Raw genomic sequence first — 16,274 nt, 5'->3', positions numbered from 1 at the left:
GGTAACAGCAATTAGAATGAAAAAGTGAGATACACAGTTAGTTGATGCAAAATATTATTCAGTAATTGAAAGTTGGTATATTCATAGTTATGCTGTATTTTGTTGTTAAGACATTTAGAGACTCCGATGTCTTTCTCACAGCAGGGATGGAAATATTTTAGATTAAATCTAGGGATCAGCTGCAGAGGAATAGCACTCACTATTGGAATGATAGACATTTAACCAGCTTTTAATATACTTTTAGATGATCGCTAACCAGAGATCCTTTTTAGTTCAGTGTCTGCTGCAGGCAACCTATTGAGTGTGTGAACAAGCCAAGGCAGAGTGTGCCTACCTATTTCATCTGATTAAAGGATCCATGCAGGTTGAAAATCTATTGGTGCAGCAACTATATTGGTGCTTTTGAGGGTTGGTTTGGATCCATTGCGATTGAGCAAGGTGTTGGCATGGGCATAGAGAGCCTAATGAGACTGGATGAATATAATATAGCTGGTTTATGGAGTCAGTCAATGTACCAAGGTGAGTTGGCTCTGACCTAAAACGAACAGTTCTCTTTGGTGAACTTTATTTCTCATCAAGATAGAAGAGACATTTAACATCATCAACAACACCCTCACAGGCATGAAGTTCACCAAGGAGGAAGAAACAACAATAAACTTGCATTCCTGGATGTCACAGTCGAAAGAACGGACAACGGAGAACTACAGACCTGCGTATACAGAAAACCGACAAACACTGGCCAAATACTTAACTACACCAGCAACCATCCTAACACACACAAACAACGAGCCATCACACACTGCAGCACAGACGAACTTCGGAAAACAGAGGAGAACCACCTTTACAACGTAGTCCAGAAGAACAGATACTCAAACAAAATACAGTCCGCAGATTCCTCAAGAACAAACCACGACAAGCAGACAAAACACAGCCAGAAACCCTAACCAGCTTACCATACATCAAAGAAGTTTCAGAAATGACAGCCAGACTACTAAGACCCCTCGGAATCCTAGTAGTACACAAACCCACCAACACTCTCAAACAAAAACTAACAAACTTAAAAGACCCAGTACAACCCATGGAAAAAACCAACGTCATCTACAAACTTCCATGCAAGGACTGCCACGAACACTACGTAGGACAAACAGGAAGAAAGTTAGCCTCCAGGATACACAAATACCAGCTAGCCACAAAAAGACATGACCCTCTCTCCCTCGTAGCCCTACACCTGGAGGGAAAAAAAACACCATTTCGGCTGGAACAACACATCTATCCTGGGACAGGCTAAGCAAAGACATGGCAGAGAATTCCTAGAGGCCTGGCACTCCAACCACAACACCATATACAAACACATAGATATAGGTACCATCTATTCAACTCCTCAGAAAACGAACAGGAAATGACCATCACCCCAAACCCCATCCAGGACAAACAAATAGAAAGCAGGAGACACAGCTTTGCCTCACTTCGAGGTCGCCACTGATGTTACCTAGCCAGGTATGAACCATCTGGATATCAAACCTACAGCTCAGTGAGCAAGCCTACACCCTAAACCTCAACCTGAGCTACAAACCTTCGCAAACCTTGCAAAAAGCCTTGATCAGAGTTTTGGTCAGACCTGTTCATTTGGCATTCTAAAGACACTTGGAGAACTAAAGGCTGCTTTGTCAGAAAGGTGGCTGCAAATGGCTGCAAAAATTCAGAGACTGACACTTTCAGTGTACGATTGTTGTTACCTTCTCAGTCTGTCAGCACTTAAGATGTCAATTTGAGATCCAAAGTTTGTTAGAACAGAAATGATCAGGCTGCATCTTTTACATTCCAATCATTCATTATTCATTTCCTAAAATGCCTTTATAATCGTACTTCACTGGATTTTACTTTCTACAACCTCGGGGCAGGGTAGGTCCTGCTTATACAGTCATTTATCAACTTTATATTCTAAAGAGCGTCAGCTTGACAGAATGTCTGACCAATACGTTAGCTTCCCATTCACAGCTATCTGGGTGTGTGATGCCAATTTTCTAACCACAAGACAGACAATTAATGACTCACTAATAAAAGTGCATTAATTGGGGCTGTTGTGGTGCAGCATTTGTGCCCCTGCCTCTGGCCTAGCAGAGCCTGTATTCAAGTCCCACCAACCCCAGAACTGTGCCATAACATCCCTGAACAGCATGATTAGAAAAGAGCAGTGTGTCTGTATGTCCCTTGGAGGAACGTACTCCTGTGCTCTGTCATGCTGTTGCAGTTTGAGGGAGTCACAAATGTTTTATGACCCAATGAAGCACTTTCAAAATGCTGTGGCTATTGTAACTTTAGGAAGCATGATAGACAGATTGTAAACAGGAAGCAGCAATAAAATAAACATGATTCAGACCTTGTGTAACATATGAAATACAAGGTAGAGTCCCTGCTTCTGGCATGGGGGGGGTGTGTTGCATTTCCCATCTGCTATTACGATGCATGTTATAACTCTCAACCAGGCTGATTTTAAAAAATCTGAAGTAACTAAAGCATTGAGTAGAATAATTCACAACCATACATCCCCCCCTCGATTTGAACAGAACTTCAGTAAAATGATGTCCCCTGCCCCAACAGCATTGGATGCCCCTGTATCCACAGTCACTGCTCCCCCCAGCCTCACAAGGGGCAGACCAGTCTTCTCCAGGGTGAACCCACAGACAGTGACTGGCCTGGATGGAGTTCTGGGTCATGCACTCAGATCCTGTGGGAACCAGCTGGCGGGAGTAATCGCAGACATCTTTAACCTTTTCCTTACCACATTGTTAGGTTCCCACTAGCTTCCAAAAGACCACTATCATCCTGGCGCCAAAGAAAAATCAGGCTGTGGGCCTTTAATGACTACCACCTAGTGACTCTGACATCCATCATTATGAAGAACTTCGAGAGGTTAGTAATTGCACACATCAACTCCAGCCTCCCAGATTGCTTTGGTCTGCTACAGTTCATCTACTGTCACAACTGGTCCATGGCAGATGCCATTTCCTTGGCTCTACACTCATCCCTGAAACCTCTGGATAACAAGGACACCAAGGTCAGACTCCTACTTATTGACTTTAGTTCCACCTTCAACACAATAATTCCAACAAAACTCATCACCAAACTCTGAGACCTAGCATTCTGCTCCCCCTCTCTGCATCTGCATCCTCGACTTCCTGACCTATAGACCACAAACAGTAAGGATAGGCAACAGCATCTCCTCCATAATAATCAACACAGGCCTGCAAGGCTGTGTAATCAGCCCCTTACTACACTTCACATACACACATGACTGCTTAGTCAGTTCAGCTCTATCTCCATTTATAAATTTGCTGATGACACCATTTATAGTGGGTGAGAACTCAAACAAGGATGAAACCGAGTACAGGAAGGAAAGAGACAATTTAGCGACATGGTGTTAAGACAACAATCTCTCCCTCAATGCCAGCAAAATGAAGGCGTTGTTATTGACTTCAGGAAGCGGAGTGGGGGACACACCTTTGTCTGTATCAATGGTGCTGAGGTGGAGGTCATTGACAGCTTTAAGTTCCGAGGAGAAAATATCCCCCAACGATCTATCCTGGTCCATCCACATCAATGCTGCAGTCAAGAAAACACACCAACACCTCTATTTACTCAGGAGGTTAAGGAAATTCAGCATGTCTACAATGACTCTTATCAATTTTTATTGATGCGCCATGGAAAGCATCCTATCCAGATGTATCACAGCTTGGTACAGCAACTGCTCTGTCCAAGACCACGAGAAATTACATAGAATTGTGAACGCAGCCCAATCCATCATGAAAGCCAGCCTTTCTTCCATTGAGTCAATCAGTACTACCTCAGGAAAGCAGCCAACATAATCAAAGACCCCTCTTACCCCAGTCATACTCTCTTCCACTTTCTTCGATTGGGAAGAAGATACAAAAGTTTGGAAACACGTACCCACATATTTAAGGACAACTTCTTCACTGTTGTTATCAGTCTTATGAATGGACCTCTCATATATTAGAATTGATCTTTCTCTGTAGCTGTAACACTTTATTCTACATTGTGTTCTAATACCCTGATGTATTCATGTAAGGTATGATTTGCCTGGATAGCACTCAATACTTTTCACATGACAATAACAACTAACCAAACCAAATTAAATCAAAATGTGCATTTAGCAAAGCTGACAAAGCCACCTTCATCTTAAATTAGAGACTTGCAAAGAACTACCACAACATGAATAAATTCACAGCATCAAACAACAAGGGGCTACTGTGGTGCTGAGGCAGAGTCCTTACCCCTCAACTGAGAGGCCTGGATTCAAGTCCCATTTGCTCCAGGGGTGTGTAATAGCAACTCTGAAATGATTGATTGACTCCGAAAACTAACTTATTTTTCCCACAGTCTAAGAATAAGGAGTAAGCCCTTGACTGCAATGAGGAATAATTTCATCACGTGGAGAGTTATCAACTTGCAGAATTCTCTCCCACAGAAAGCTGTTGGGGCCAGGTTGTTAGATATATTCAAGAGGGAGAGCTGGACGTGACTCTTGCAGCTAAAGGGATCAAGGGGGACGGCGGGAAAGCAGAAATGGGAGACTGAGCTTGCCTGATCATATTGAATGTTGGTGCAGGCTTGGTGGGCTGAATGGCCTACTCCACCTATTTTCTGTTTCGATGACTCCAGCCAGTCTGGATGATATTGAATGGGAAATGTCATCTTGGAGACAAATCATGCTAGCAGCAAAGCTGATTATAATGCTGTACCACTTGTATTAATGACTGCTTGGAAATAGATTATAATCCAAAATATATGGTTTGTAAAAGTTCTCATTAGTGCATTCCCTGTTTTTCAGGTATTGGAATCCTGACTGTGAATGGCTGTCTTAGTAATTCACTCACTGATACTGCGATCTTAGAAATGAATTGTACTGGTCTGTGCCTCAGTACCAAGGTTACAAATGGATATCTCAATCATACTTTGCACGTGTCCAATCTGACTGCACCCATCTTAAATGGAACACCAACAGCAGGAGATGGCACAGACTGCGATGATGAATTTCTGCAGTACATATGGAGGGAGTATCTCTATCCCAAACTGTATGAATGGGTCTTTATTATTGGATACATTATTGTGTTTTTGGTGGCACTTGTTGGCAATATTTTAGGTAGGTTGAAATTTTGTTTTTAAGCAAGGTATCTTTGAAAAGCAGGAACTTTGCAGTTACCCTCCACATTTTCGCCTCGTGACAGAATCACCAGCCATAGACTTCCCAAATTAATCCAACTTTAGGAATGTGCACATTTCACCATTGTCACAGTCCTGCCTAGATTCCTGCATGAGAACTGACTGATCCTTACCCTTCCAGACATTTCATTGTGTGTATCGCTGTGTGTCAGAAAGCAGCTTTCAATCAAGCTATTCAGACCCTGCCTTGGGGTTAAGGAGAGTGTCTGTATTTGTAGGGTGATTTGATCCAAACCTGACCCCTCATTCAGACTGAGCTGAGAATAAAGTGGAGCTCACTTACTCTGCAATGGCAAAATGCTGCAGCTGCTGGCGATCGAAAATAAAAGCAGGAAGTGCCAGCAATTCCCAGTCTAACTGTTTGTTTTGTGGAGTCTGCCGACCAGGTATATACTGACTTTAGGCAATTGCACTCCCTTTTTAGTTATTTGAAAAATGTTACGTTCTGTTTTTAGTTATACTTCAGCCCCACGCTCCTGATCTTTGGGTGCGGAGGGGTGTGGGCAGGAGCACCTGGTGGGTCTGCTCCAGGACCTGGCCAAGCTGGCTACAAACAGGTCCAGGCAGTGGGCCATGGTGGGGGGGGGTCATCTCTGCCAACTGTCTGCCCCTCTTCCGTGGTTATGTTTGCACCCAGATGTCCTTGGAGAGGGAGTACAGTATCTATCAATGCTCACCATGCCTCCGGAGAGAGATGGATACCCCATGGAGTGGAATGCTTTATCTCTCCTCATGGTTTCATTCCGATTTAGCCCCTTTCCCTCCCCATATCTCGCTCTCACCTTTGATGCTCTGCATTGTCCTTAACAGGTTTTGCATGTAAATTATTCATTTGGAAACACGGGTGATTTACTGCTTTTGGGGAGGGGGGATGGGGGCGGAGGTGGGGTGGGTGGGGCTGGTGGTGGTTAATAGTGTTATAAGTGAATTCTGTCTAGGTATTCTAAATCTCCGGAGAATAGTCCCTGACACTCGGCTAACTACTCTACACTAGGGCTATAGTTCAGATCAACCGAGTTCTGCCTCCACACTCTGCCGACCGCGGACTGTCCTTTAACCCTTGACTTCAAGGGAGACTGTCCACAAGGTCCCGTCCTAGGAGGCAAACTCCAAGCTGACAGCACCAGCCCTCATCCCCTCCGGCTACCGCTTTTCCCATGGCAAATCGAAATGCTGCGAGACACACAAATGAGCAACGGATGTTTATTTCAAACTTGCAAGTTTGGGCGTCTTCCAAAAAAAAGAGCTTCGGAAAATCGCGACGGAAGATTTTACAGCACTAATATTTATACATTAATGTTTTTACATGTAAAAATAATGACAATTCCATTGGTTAAAACATTTCACGCTTTTCTCTGCCAATTCTTTGATTAAATATTATTTTACAATTCCATTGGTTAAAACATTTCACGCTTCTCTATCCCAGGCCTTGGTTATCTGTATGTTTCTAATATTTTAAGAGCTTCTATTGTATTATTGCCAAGGTTACCTAGCTTCATAGCAGCCTAGTTTTAATTAACAGCTTACGTCAGTTTCATTCAAGGTTACAAACCGCCATGTTTTTGACATAACAGTTTCTCCCTGTTTCCAGGCTAACTTACATTCAGTCTCACAGTTCGCCCTTACTTATTAACCCTTAGTTAAACTGCAGAAATTACATCACCCATATCAATCCCCCCCTGTCTTTTTATACGGTCTGTAATTTCTGCAGCATAATCATGGCCTGTCTATCCCAATCAGCCTCAGGGTCGTCTGCAACAGTCTGGAGGTGAATGCCCACCACTGTACGTGGGTCGCCCTTCATCAGGGCCGTCTCAATAAGGCGGGTGATTAAACCCCACACACAGGGAATTATTCAACAGGCCAGAACGACTAAGACCCCTGTTACCACCAGGAACGAAACTATAACTGAGACCATCACCCCTTTCCATTTCCCAAACCACAGCTCCAGCCAGTCCAATCAGCATTTACACCCGAATTTTCTGCTATCCAAGGCTAGCCTATTCTCCCACTCCATCCGACTGGTGGCGTCCAGTTGCTCCGCCAGCCCCTTGACTGCGTCTCTGGTAAAGTTAATAAACCACCCTTGGCTCTTATGTCTTTCCTGTTCCCCTACTATGTTTTCCTTCTCAAATGCCAGGGTAAATGGAATTGCCAATTGTACAATTGCACATATCCCTTCCCAATCTGGGGGCAGGGTGGGTCTCAACAGTTTCCCTCCACAGTACCACCACAGATCCACTCGGGGAACCTGTAGTGCTGAATAGTTCCCTCCTTTCTTTGTTGCGGTGACATTGTTAACCTCTGTACACAATGTCAGCTCCCCCAAATCCTGAAAATGTGGGGGGGAGCACGTACCTCTTTCGCCTTCAAAGGAGGGAATATCCGAGATAGGGAGGTACAATGCCCATCACTCCATGCAGTCTCTTCCTGATACAGAGCTATCATACATTCCATGCCCTGCATGTCCTGCTCCCACCCGAGCGGAAAGGGGGCCACTTGGGCCAACGGCCTGCCGGAGGCACATGCATAGCAATTGCTTCTGTTCAGACTTTACCCATTCTACCCAGGCATTTGCATCCCCATATTCCGTTTCTATTGCGAAAGTCTATCTCAAGTCCTTTACCTCTGTAACTTTCCAGTGGGTTCCCAAGTTCTTTCTGCCCTACATCAACTCGAAAACAGCAGCCAACAAATTGTCCATGTTTTTGTTTATCTTCACCTCACCCCAAACTGGTCCGATGAGGTCTCCTTGATTATCAGGTATATTGGGTGACACTGTCTATCGGGACAACTGCGAGCTGGACGGAAGGGGGACCTGTGTATCGTGACAAGACCTTCATACCCATTACCAGTCCCAAACATGTCAATAAAATGTATCTTTGTACCGAGGTATAGTCTCTGTAAATCTACAGACAAACAACCAACTAAGTTGCATGCATCAGCTTCTATCACTTGTGGATTTTTAGACTCAGGAACAACCAATGATACATCCACATAAGAAAAAGACATTTGCCCAAATCCCAGTCTAGCACCATAACTCTGAAACATCATAATGGAGCACAAAACAATTTAACATACAATTCTACAGAAATAATCCCCGCGCTCGCGTCGCCACTGTATAATCAGTTACTCAAAGTCTGTGCAGTCTGAGTTTCAGTGGGTCACGTGTTGATTCGGCTGTCCAGACTCCTTTCTTAACTGGAGAGGGTATTGGCCCTTTGCCAGCCTTTCTCCGCCGTTCAGTGGTGAGGAGTACTAGGAACGGGCTGTCCCACACAAGTTCGAGAGTTTGCTGTTGCCAATGTTTGATCAAAACCCCTTCACCGGGTTCAATGGTGTGCACAGCGAAATCCAGAGGTGGTGTCTGAGTCAGGAGTCCCTGGTGGAGTAAACGAGAAACAGCGAAGCCCAGGGTCTCAACATATTTACACATACACATATCTCGTGACTCAAGCTCTAGGTGATAAACACTCAAACATTCATGCAGTAACGAACAGATGACTTTCAGCCAGAAACACAACAAAATGTAATAGCTTCCGTTCTCTCTCTGTAGGTCCTCTCACACAGCCGATCGCGCTCTCTCTCTCTCTCTCTCTCTCTCTCTCTCTCTCTCATACGGTGTTGGTCTCTCTGTCTATGTCTGCCTGTCGCTGTCTCCTGTGTCTGTGCGTCGGAGCTCATAGCAACCTCCCCTCGACCACCAGGTCTTCAAGTGCTAACTCTTTTCCCCAACTATCTCCACTCCCAGTCTCCAGTACTGCTGCCTGGGCAGTCCCCATGTGGCAGATCTCCCCCCTCTTCCCCGGAGGTCACTGCTCTACATAGGGAACTGTCCAGGGTCGGTTGTCAGTAACATTTTGATTCTTTCAAGCGCATCGTAGTCGTCAAATGTAATGTTTTCCCTGTGTCTGGGCGCATCCGCCCCCGGAGCTCCCGCTCCCTACCTACCGCTGTCCCCACCCCCGTACAGTTGTTCAATGCAGCCCTACGCGCCGTATAGCCCCCATGAACAGTCTCACCGCAATACAGTCTACTTACTGTCTCAACGTCCTGAAACTCACTCTCAAGTTACCCATATTAATTCGCATCTGCCCTCAGAGTTTCTGTTCCCCCCTGCCTCACCGGCAGCCTATCTCTCTGTGTAACTGGGCACATTTGCCTCCCCCCCCCCCGCCGGAGCCCCTGCTCCCCTGCCTCATTTTCCTGAAGGTGGATACCACCCCTTATGTGAATTTGGAATTGTTCTAACTTATTACTACCTCGCCCTCAATCTCATGAATGGTCCTCCTTTCCCTCCTTAAGTTCTAATAAAATTATATCATGAAAGAAAATAACGTTAAGCATTCATAAAATTACAATCAAAAATAGCACACTGAATCAAATGACAAACAACAAGTTTTACAACAAACAGATGAATGCAAGCCAGAGCACAAAGTGTTAAACTGCTTGTTAGCTGAGAAGCCTTCTGCTAGATTCTCTCTCACAGCTTGCAGCAGTAGCTTGCTCTCTCTCTTTTTGAGATATGACACATAGTTTCTTACTTCCACAGCTCCACACAGATTTTCGCAGAGAATTTCACACAAAAAGATTCATACACAAACACAAATTCTCACATCCACAGAGACTACTTTTTTTTTAACAATCAGATTTACACACACAAAGACACACATAGATCTTCACCAACACAGAGATCCTCTCTCTCTTACAACAAACAGATTTTACTCAGACACCCACATACCCAGTTATACTAGCAGCTTCCGTTCGTTCTTCCTAATCGGGCCGGCCCATCTCATTCAAACATACATAAATATTCAGATTTAGATATCCACCTTATCTATCCGACTCCTTTCCCTATTCACATTCCATCCCGTAGATGCCCTCTCTCTCTCTCCGTAACTCCGGGCATTCTCGTTTGAAATGACCTAGTTTCCCACAGTGATAACATCCTGCGGGTTTTGGCCTCCATTGTCCATAGCCCTTACCCTGGACATTCCACTTCTCTTCACCACCCTTCTGCCAACTTCCTCTATCCCTTCCGCGACATCCTTGTGTCCTTCATTCATCCTCCCAGGGGACTCACAGTCCTCCCTTCTATCATTATCTTAGCCTTCCGTTTCTCCGCCACTATGTCTCTCTATACAAATACCTTCTGAACCTCCTGTAACAACTCCGACTCATTTCTACCGCTCCCGTCCTCTATCTTCTGTAACTTCTTCTGGATATCAGGCCATGCCTTTGTCACGAAGTGAACCTTTACCATCCCTCATCCTATTTCCCCATCTGGGTCTATACTCGAACATTTCCTAACTGACTCCCTTAATCTGTGTAAGAACGCACAGGGAGACTCGTCCTTTCCCTGCCTCAGGTCGAAAACCTTGGCTAAATTTTGCTGTTTGGGGATGCAAGTTTGTATCCCTTGGATTATCAAATTTCGCAAGTCTGACGTATTATCCCTTCTATATTGTGGTGGTCCCAGTTAGGGTTCTGAAGGGGATATTTGTCCTCACCCCTAACCATCCCCCTCTCATGCCAAATTGTCCGGCAAGCTCAATACCGGTGCTGCTGCTAGTTTTTTTTTTAAATCTCAATTAATACTTTCCCTATCCAGTATCCCCATATAAGTCTCCTTTCTCCCCCAGTAAATAGTATATTCAAAAATAGACATTAACTCAGCCCACATATACAGACCGGGCCTCAAAAATAAATTAATTTGTTCTGACAATCCTATCGGATTCTCAACCAGGACCATCATTTCCTTTTAAATGTTCCGACCTCCCCACTGGTGAGGGGGTCATACACAAACCCAATCTCCTTGTCCCCTATCGGCACTTTAGTCGTTACGTTCTTCCTTTTTTTAAGAAATATTGCAATGTTCCTAGCTTCTCATATCCTCAAACACCAATTTATTAATTCATGCTTGACTAACTTTAAAGCCTGTTCCTAACTTGTAAACATATTTATATATTTACGTCAATTTATTCAGTATTTAATATTTAAAATGTAAAATGCATACAGTTCCCAATTTTGAAATCCACTGTAATCACCCACATTTAGTACCCTATTTTAAATCCAAAATTAGTTTTCTTATGTACTCCTGACCAATCATTTCTCAATTACAATACTTTAGGTCGTAAAATAATCAGAGCTATCTTACAATAATTTGTCAATTCAAGTTAAAAGAAATTCTAATGACCGAATCCAAGGTCTCAGATAATAACCATGGAAGTTATCGTCTTTTTTTTCCGACAGCCTACTGTTGTACTGAAAATTCAACTGTACTTCACATATTGAAAAAAAAAATCATGTTAAGTTTACATAAAAATCACATTTAAAACAACCCTGGAACTCAAGCTCCAGTGAATAAAACTTCCTCATTCAATCACCGACAAACAAATGTGCATTCAAATCAAATCACAAAGGGTTAAATGTTTTGCTTGCTGTTCTCGCACTCTCTCTCTCTCTCTGCCGGTCTTACTGCAAGCTGCTGGTAAAAATAAACTTCAGTTGTCCCCCTTATACTGCTTCTATGTAAAGATAATAGAGACCATCCAGAAGCGGGGTTCAACACTATCAGTTTGTAACTAATCTCTTCCACCCTCCACAATCTCTGTAGAATCTATCAGAGGGAATTTTCGGGGTTTCGTCTTCCCGTTCCTTTTTCGACCCGGAACATTGGCCACCCATGGTTGGTCTTCAGGCTAACCTGTTTTCTATACTCTGGTTACTTAGTCAACCCTTTTATCCCGGTTACCAAGTGAACCCTTAATTTCCCGGTTACCTGTCACAACCACAGAGTCGACAAGGCAGTGTACACTTCTCAATTCCGCGAAAACCCCAAATACCAGAGAAGGTTCTTACCTTGATCCGTGCACGGAGTTGTCCGACTCAAGATAACACTTCAACCTGTTACCTTATCAAAACTTCAACCTTTTACTTTATTATGAGCGCTTCCTATTCACATCGTTTGCTCAAATACCTGTGTGTGTCACAGTGTCCCGGAATCATTCAGAGCCTCCCGTGGGAGTTCTTTTAAGATCCCGGACGAGCCCCCAAATTTGTTATAAGTGAATTCTGTCTAGGTATTCTAAATCTCCGGAGAATAGTCCCTGACACTCGGCTAACTACTCTACACTAGGGCTATAGTTCAGATCAACCGAGTTCTGCCTCCACACTCTGCCGACCGCGGACTGTCCTTTAACCCTTGACTTCAAGGGAGACTGTCCACAAGGTCCCGTCCTAGGAGGCAAACTCCAAGCTGACAGCACCAGCCCTCATCCCCTCCGGCTACCGCTTTTCCCGTGGCAAATCGAAATGCTGCGAGACACACAAATGAGCAACGGATGTTTATTTCAAACTTGCAAGTTTGGGCGTCTTCCAAAAAAAAAGAGCTTCGGAAAATCGCGACGGAAGATTTTACAGCACTAATATTTATACATTATTTTTACATGTAAAAACATTAATGACAATTCCATTGGTTAAAACATTTCACGCTTCTCTATCCCAGGCCTTGGTTATCTGTATGTTTCTAATATTTTAAGAGCTTCTATTGTATTATTGCCAAGGTTACCTAGCTTCATAGCAGCCTAGTTTTAATTAACAGCTTACGTCAGTTTCATTCAAGGTTACAAACCGCCATGTTTTTGACATAACAGTTTCTCCCTGTTTCCAGGCTAACTTACATTCAGTCTCACAGTTCGCCCTTACTTATTAACCCTTAGTTAAACTGCAGAAATTACATCACCCATATCAATAGATCAACAAATTGGGTGATGGGGTAAAAAATTCAACACCCACTTCTGGATATATAAATAAAACAGACAGTGCTGGAAAAACTCGGCAGGTCGGGTAAGTATCTCTGAACAGCGAAATACAGTTAACATTTTACACCCAGAATGATTCTTCTTTAGAAAAGGGAACAGAGTGATTTGGACTGAGAGTGATAACTCTGTTTCTCTCTCTCTCTCCACCCACCCCCCCCCCCCCCCCTCACCACACCACACACACAAATGCTGAATCTCTGCTGAGTTTCTCCAGCACTTTTCATTTTTATCCTATTTTTCAGAATGTCCATACATTTATACAAGCGCGGGAATTATTCTGAAGCAGTGGCCCCATATTTGGGAGTTCTGATACAATGCCAGATCGTTTTCCCCCCCCTCCCATAACCAAGAGTCCACTAATCCTCTGAAATGATTTCTCCTAAATCCCCTTGCCCCCTGAATTCTTCAGCTTTCCTTTGGATTTCCCAGTCGGAGGTTTCAAAGTCTCCTGCTTCCCTGACCCTCACACAGCTCTCCCCCCAACACCCAGCCTTGATGAGGTCCCCACATCCCCCAAAACCCACCCATCCCCACACACCTGCACCAGCCCTCACTGGCGCCCCCACCCCTTCATGCATGGGTCTGCAGCAGCCAACTTGGAATCAAGTGCTTCGAACCCTCAGCCAGCTCCTACAGAGGCCCTGGAGAGAACTGGTATCAGAGTGAATGTATCCAGTCCAGTTTAAGTCTTCTCGGTTCAGATCTCCAGCCAACCCAATACTTTGCCTTTATTCCAGCCATTTCAGAAGTGCCCGGTAGTAAGTGGGGGGTCAGGATCCACTTTTCCTCCCAACCTCAGATCTCCATATCTGGGATGAAATTCAAGTGTTTGTCTCCTTCTCTTAAGTTGTACAGATCCACAAGTAAACCCTTTGGCAGTGGATGTAAGGACAGAATAACCCTCATTTTCTATTGAGCATTTTATTTAAATTCACCAAAAGAAATGTTGATGGATGCCTTTATAAAGGAATCATAAATTCTACTTTATGCCACATACTGCAACTTTCACTGATTCACTGCACTTTCCTTTCTATGTATATATTTAAGCAAGGCATGCTGATGAACTTTGGAATGGTTAAACAGGATGCAGGAATGTTCTTCGATAATCTATCGTTTGTGGAAGATCTATCCTTTAGTTATAATCTGCTGACCGATTGCTGTAAGGTTAGAACGCCCTCTGGTGATAGAACTGGGTTATGACTCTTACAACATTCAGAAAAATTATTGTTTCCACTTCGATTATAAAATTCCTGTTCTCAATTAATGAAATGGAGGCCCAAAAAAATTGTTGAATAAAATCGATTCAGGAAATTCAAAACTCTATCTCACAAACACTTTGAAAATAAAAGGTCTATAGTGAATTTCTTCCACATCTCCCACTCCTTGAGAAAATTCACCCCCATTTTTCATATCATTTCATATGCATTTTCATCATTCATGCTGGGAGTATGGACGTGAAGAGTTAATGTGAATGGTACTGTTTCTCCTGTTGATTCAAGTATCACCTTTTAGGAAAGGTATTTATTCTTGTTCTCCACAAACCATACCACCAGGAGGTATCGTGAAGTGCCCAAGTGACAGTTCAGTGGGACATCCTGTAAAGAGCCATAGCGATGTACAGCACAGAAACAGACCCTTCAGTCCAACTGGTCCATGTCGACCAGATATCATCAACAAGCTCATTATTACCATCAAGGGCAGCAGGTTGATAGATATTCCCATTTCTGTTGCTGACTTCTTTTCAAAGCACACAATACCTGGTGGCTCAGTGATTAGCATTGCTACCTCACAGCATCAGGGAACTGGGTTCCATTCCAGCCTTAGGTGACCGTGCAAACTCCCTCCACACAGATATTGTCTGAGTGGGTTTCCTCCGGGTTCCTGCCACAGTCCAAGGATGGATCAGCCATGTCAAAACGTCCACAATGTCCAGGGACCTGCAGGCCTGGTGAGTCAGCCATGAAATATGCAGGGTCAACGGGATAGGGTCTGGGTGGGATGCCACCCGGAAGTTTGGTGCAGACTTGACGGGCTGAATGATTCCTTCCGACACGTTAGAGATTCTATGATATGATTCAATGCCAGGGCTCAGCATAGAGGGAAATAGGGTACATCAGAGCCCAACCCTAACCTAATCTAGTCCAGTCCCATTTGCCAGCACTTGGCTCATATCCCTCGACACAGAGGCAGTATGAGGCTCTCTGCCAGCCATCACCCACCTGCCCAAATAAGTGCCCCCAGCCATCAAAGTGAGAAGGCATTTTGTTCCACCCACAGTCAAATTAATGAGAAAGCTATGTGAAAAGAACCCAGAAACTCTAAATTCCAAGAAATGCTAAATAAGCCAATTAGTGTCTGATTCATATTTTGGACGGGATTGTTTAACAGAACCTAATGTCACTCTCATTCTGTCTGTCTGTGTTGCAGTGTGCTTCGCAGTGTGGAAGAACCACCACATGCAGACTGTGACAAACTACTTCATTGTAAATCTGTCCCTGGCAGACATTCTGGTCATTGCTATCTGCCTTCCTGCCAGCCTGCTGGTGGATATTACTGAAACCTGGTTTTTCGGTCAAACCTTCTGCAAAGTGATACCCTATTTACAGGTATGACCATCTCCCAGCTATTTCACCATTTATCCCTCGCTTGAAATGACCGAGACATTTACCCACTCGAAGTAAAACTTTCATTAAAACAACACAGAAATGAACGTAACAACAATGACTTCTCTCCACAGCTGCTGCCACACATCAGTTTTCTAATAATTTTTACTTTTGTTTCTGATTTGCTTTATCCGCAGTTTTTTGGTGTTTACAGAAAAGACCTTCACATGAATATGCCTATATTGTGCAGCTTCTATTTAAGATTTCCAACTTTAATTGAACATTATTTGCCCATCACATAGCTATGTAAAAATAAATTCCAATCACCACTAGTTTTCCCTTTTTTTTAATTCTTTCTACTCCCCTAACATCTGGTCCAGGCCATAAGTCAGTTAGCTCAGTTGGCTGGATGGCTGGTTTGTAATGCATAGTGAGGTCAGCAATGAATAGTGAAGAAGACGTTTGGTATGCTTTCCTTTAATGGTCAGAGTATTGGTACAGGAGTTGTGAGGTCATGTTGCGGCTGTACAGGACATTGATTAGGCCACTGTTGGAATATTGCATGCAATTCTGGTCTCCTTTCTATCGGAAAAATGTTGTGAAACTT

The 16,274-nt window shown here is 43.8% G+C and overlaps 1 protein-coding gene across 1 annotated transcript in view; it reads left to right on the top strand.

Moving 5' to 3' along the window:
- LOC132830033 (orexin receptor type 2-like) overlaps positions 1–16,274 on the top strand; it is a 42,138-nt gene that overhangs the window by 4,659 nt on the left and 21,205 nt on the right. Inside the window, exons 2-3 of the mRNA XM_060847495.1 lie at positions 4,850–5,161; positions 15,492–15,670. Coding sequence (XP_060703478.1) covers positions 4,915–5,161; positions 15,492–15,670 — 426 coding nt within the window. The 5' untranslated portion in view covers positions 4,850–4,914. The remainder of the gene's footprint in view (positions 1–4,849; positions 5,162–15,491; positions 15,671–16,274) is intronic.

This window comes from Hemiscyllium ocellatum, chromosome 30 (assembly GCF_020745735.1).
Source record: "Hemiscyllium ocellatum isolate sHemOce1 chromosome 30, sHemOce1.pat.X.cur, whole genome shotgun sequence".
Taxonomy (NCBI): domain Eukaryota; kingdom Metazoa; phylum Chordata; class Chondrichthyes; order Orectolobiformes; family Hemiscylliidae; genus Hemiscyllium; species Hemiscyllium ocellatum.
This window is presented reverse-complemented; position numbering and strand designations above follow the sequence as displayed.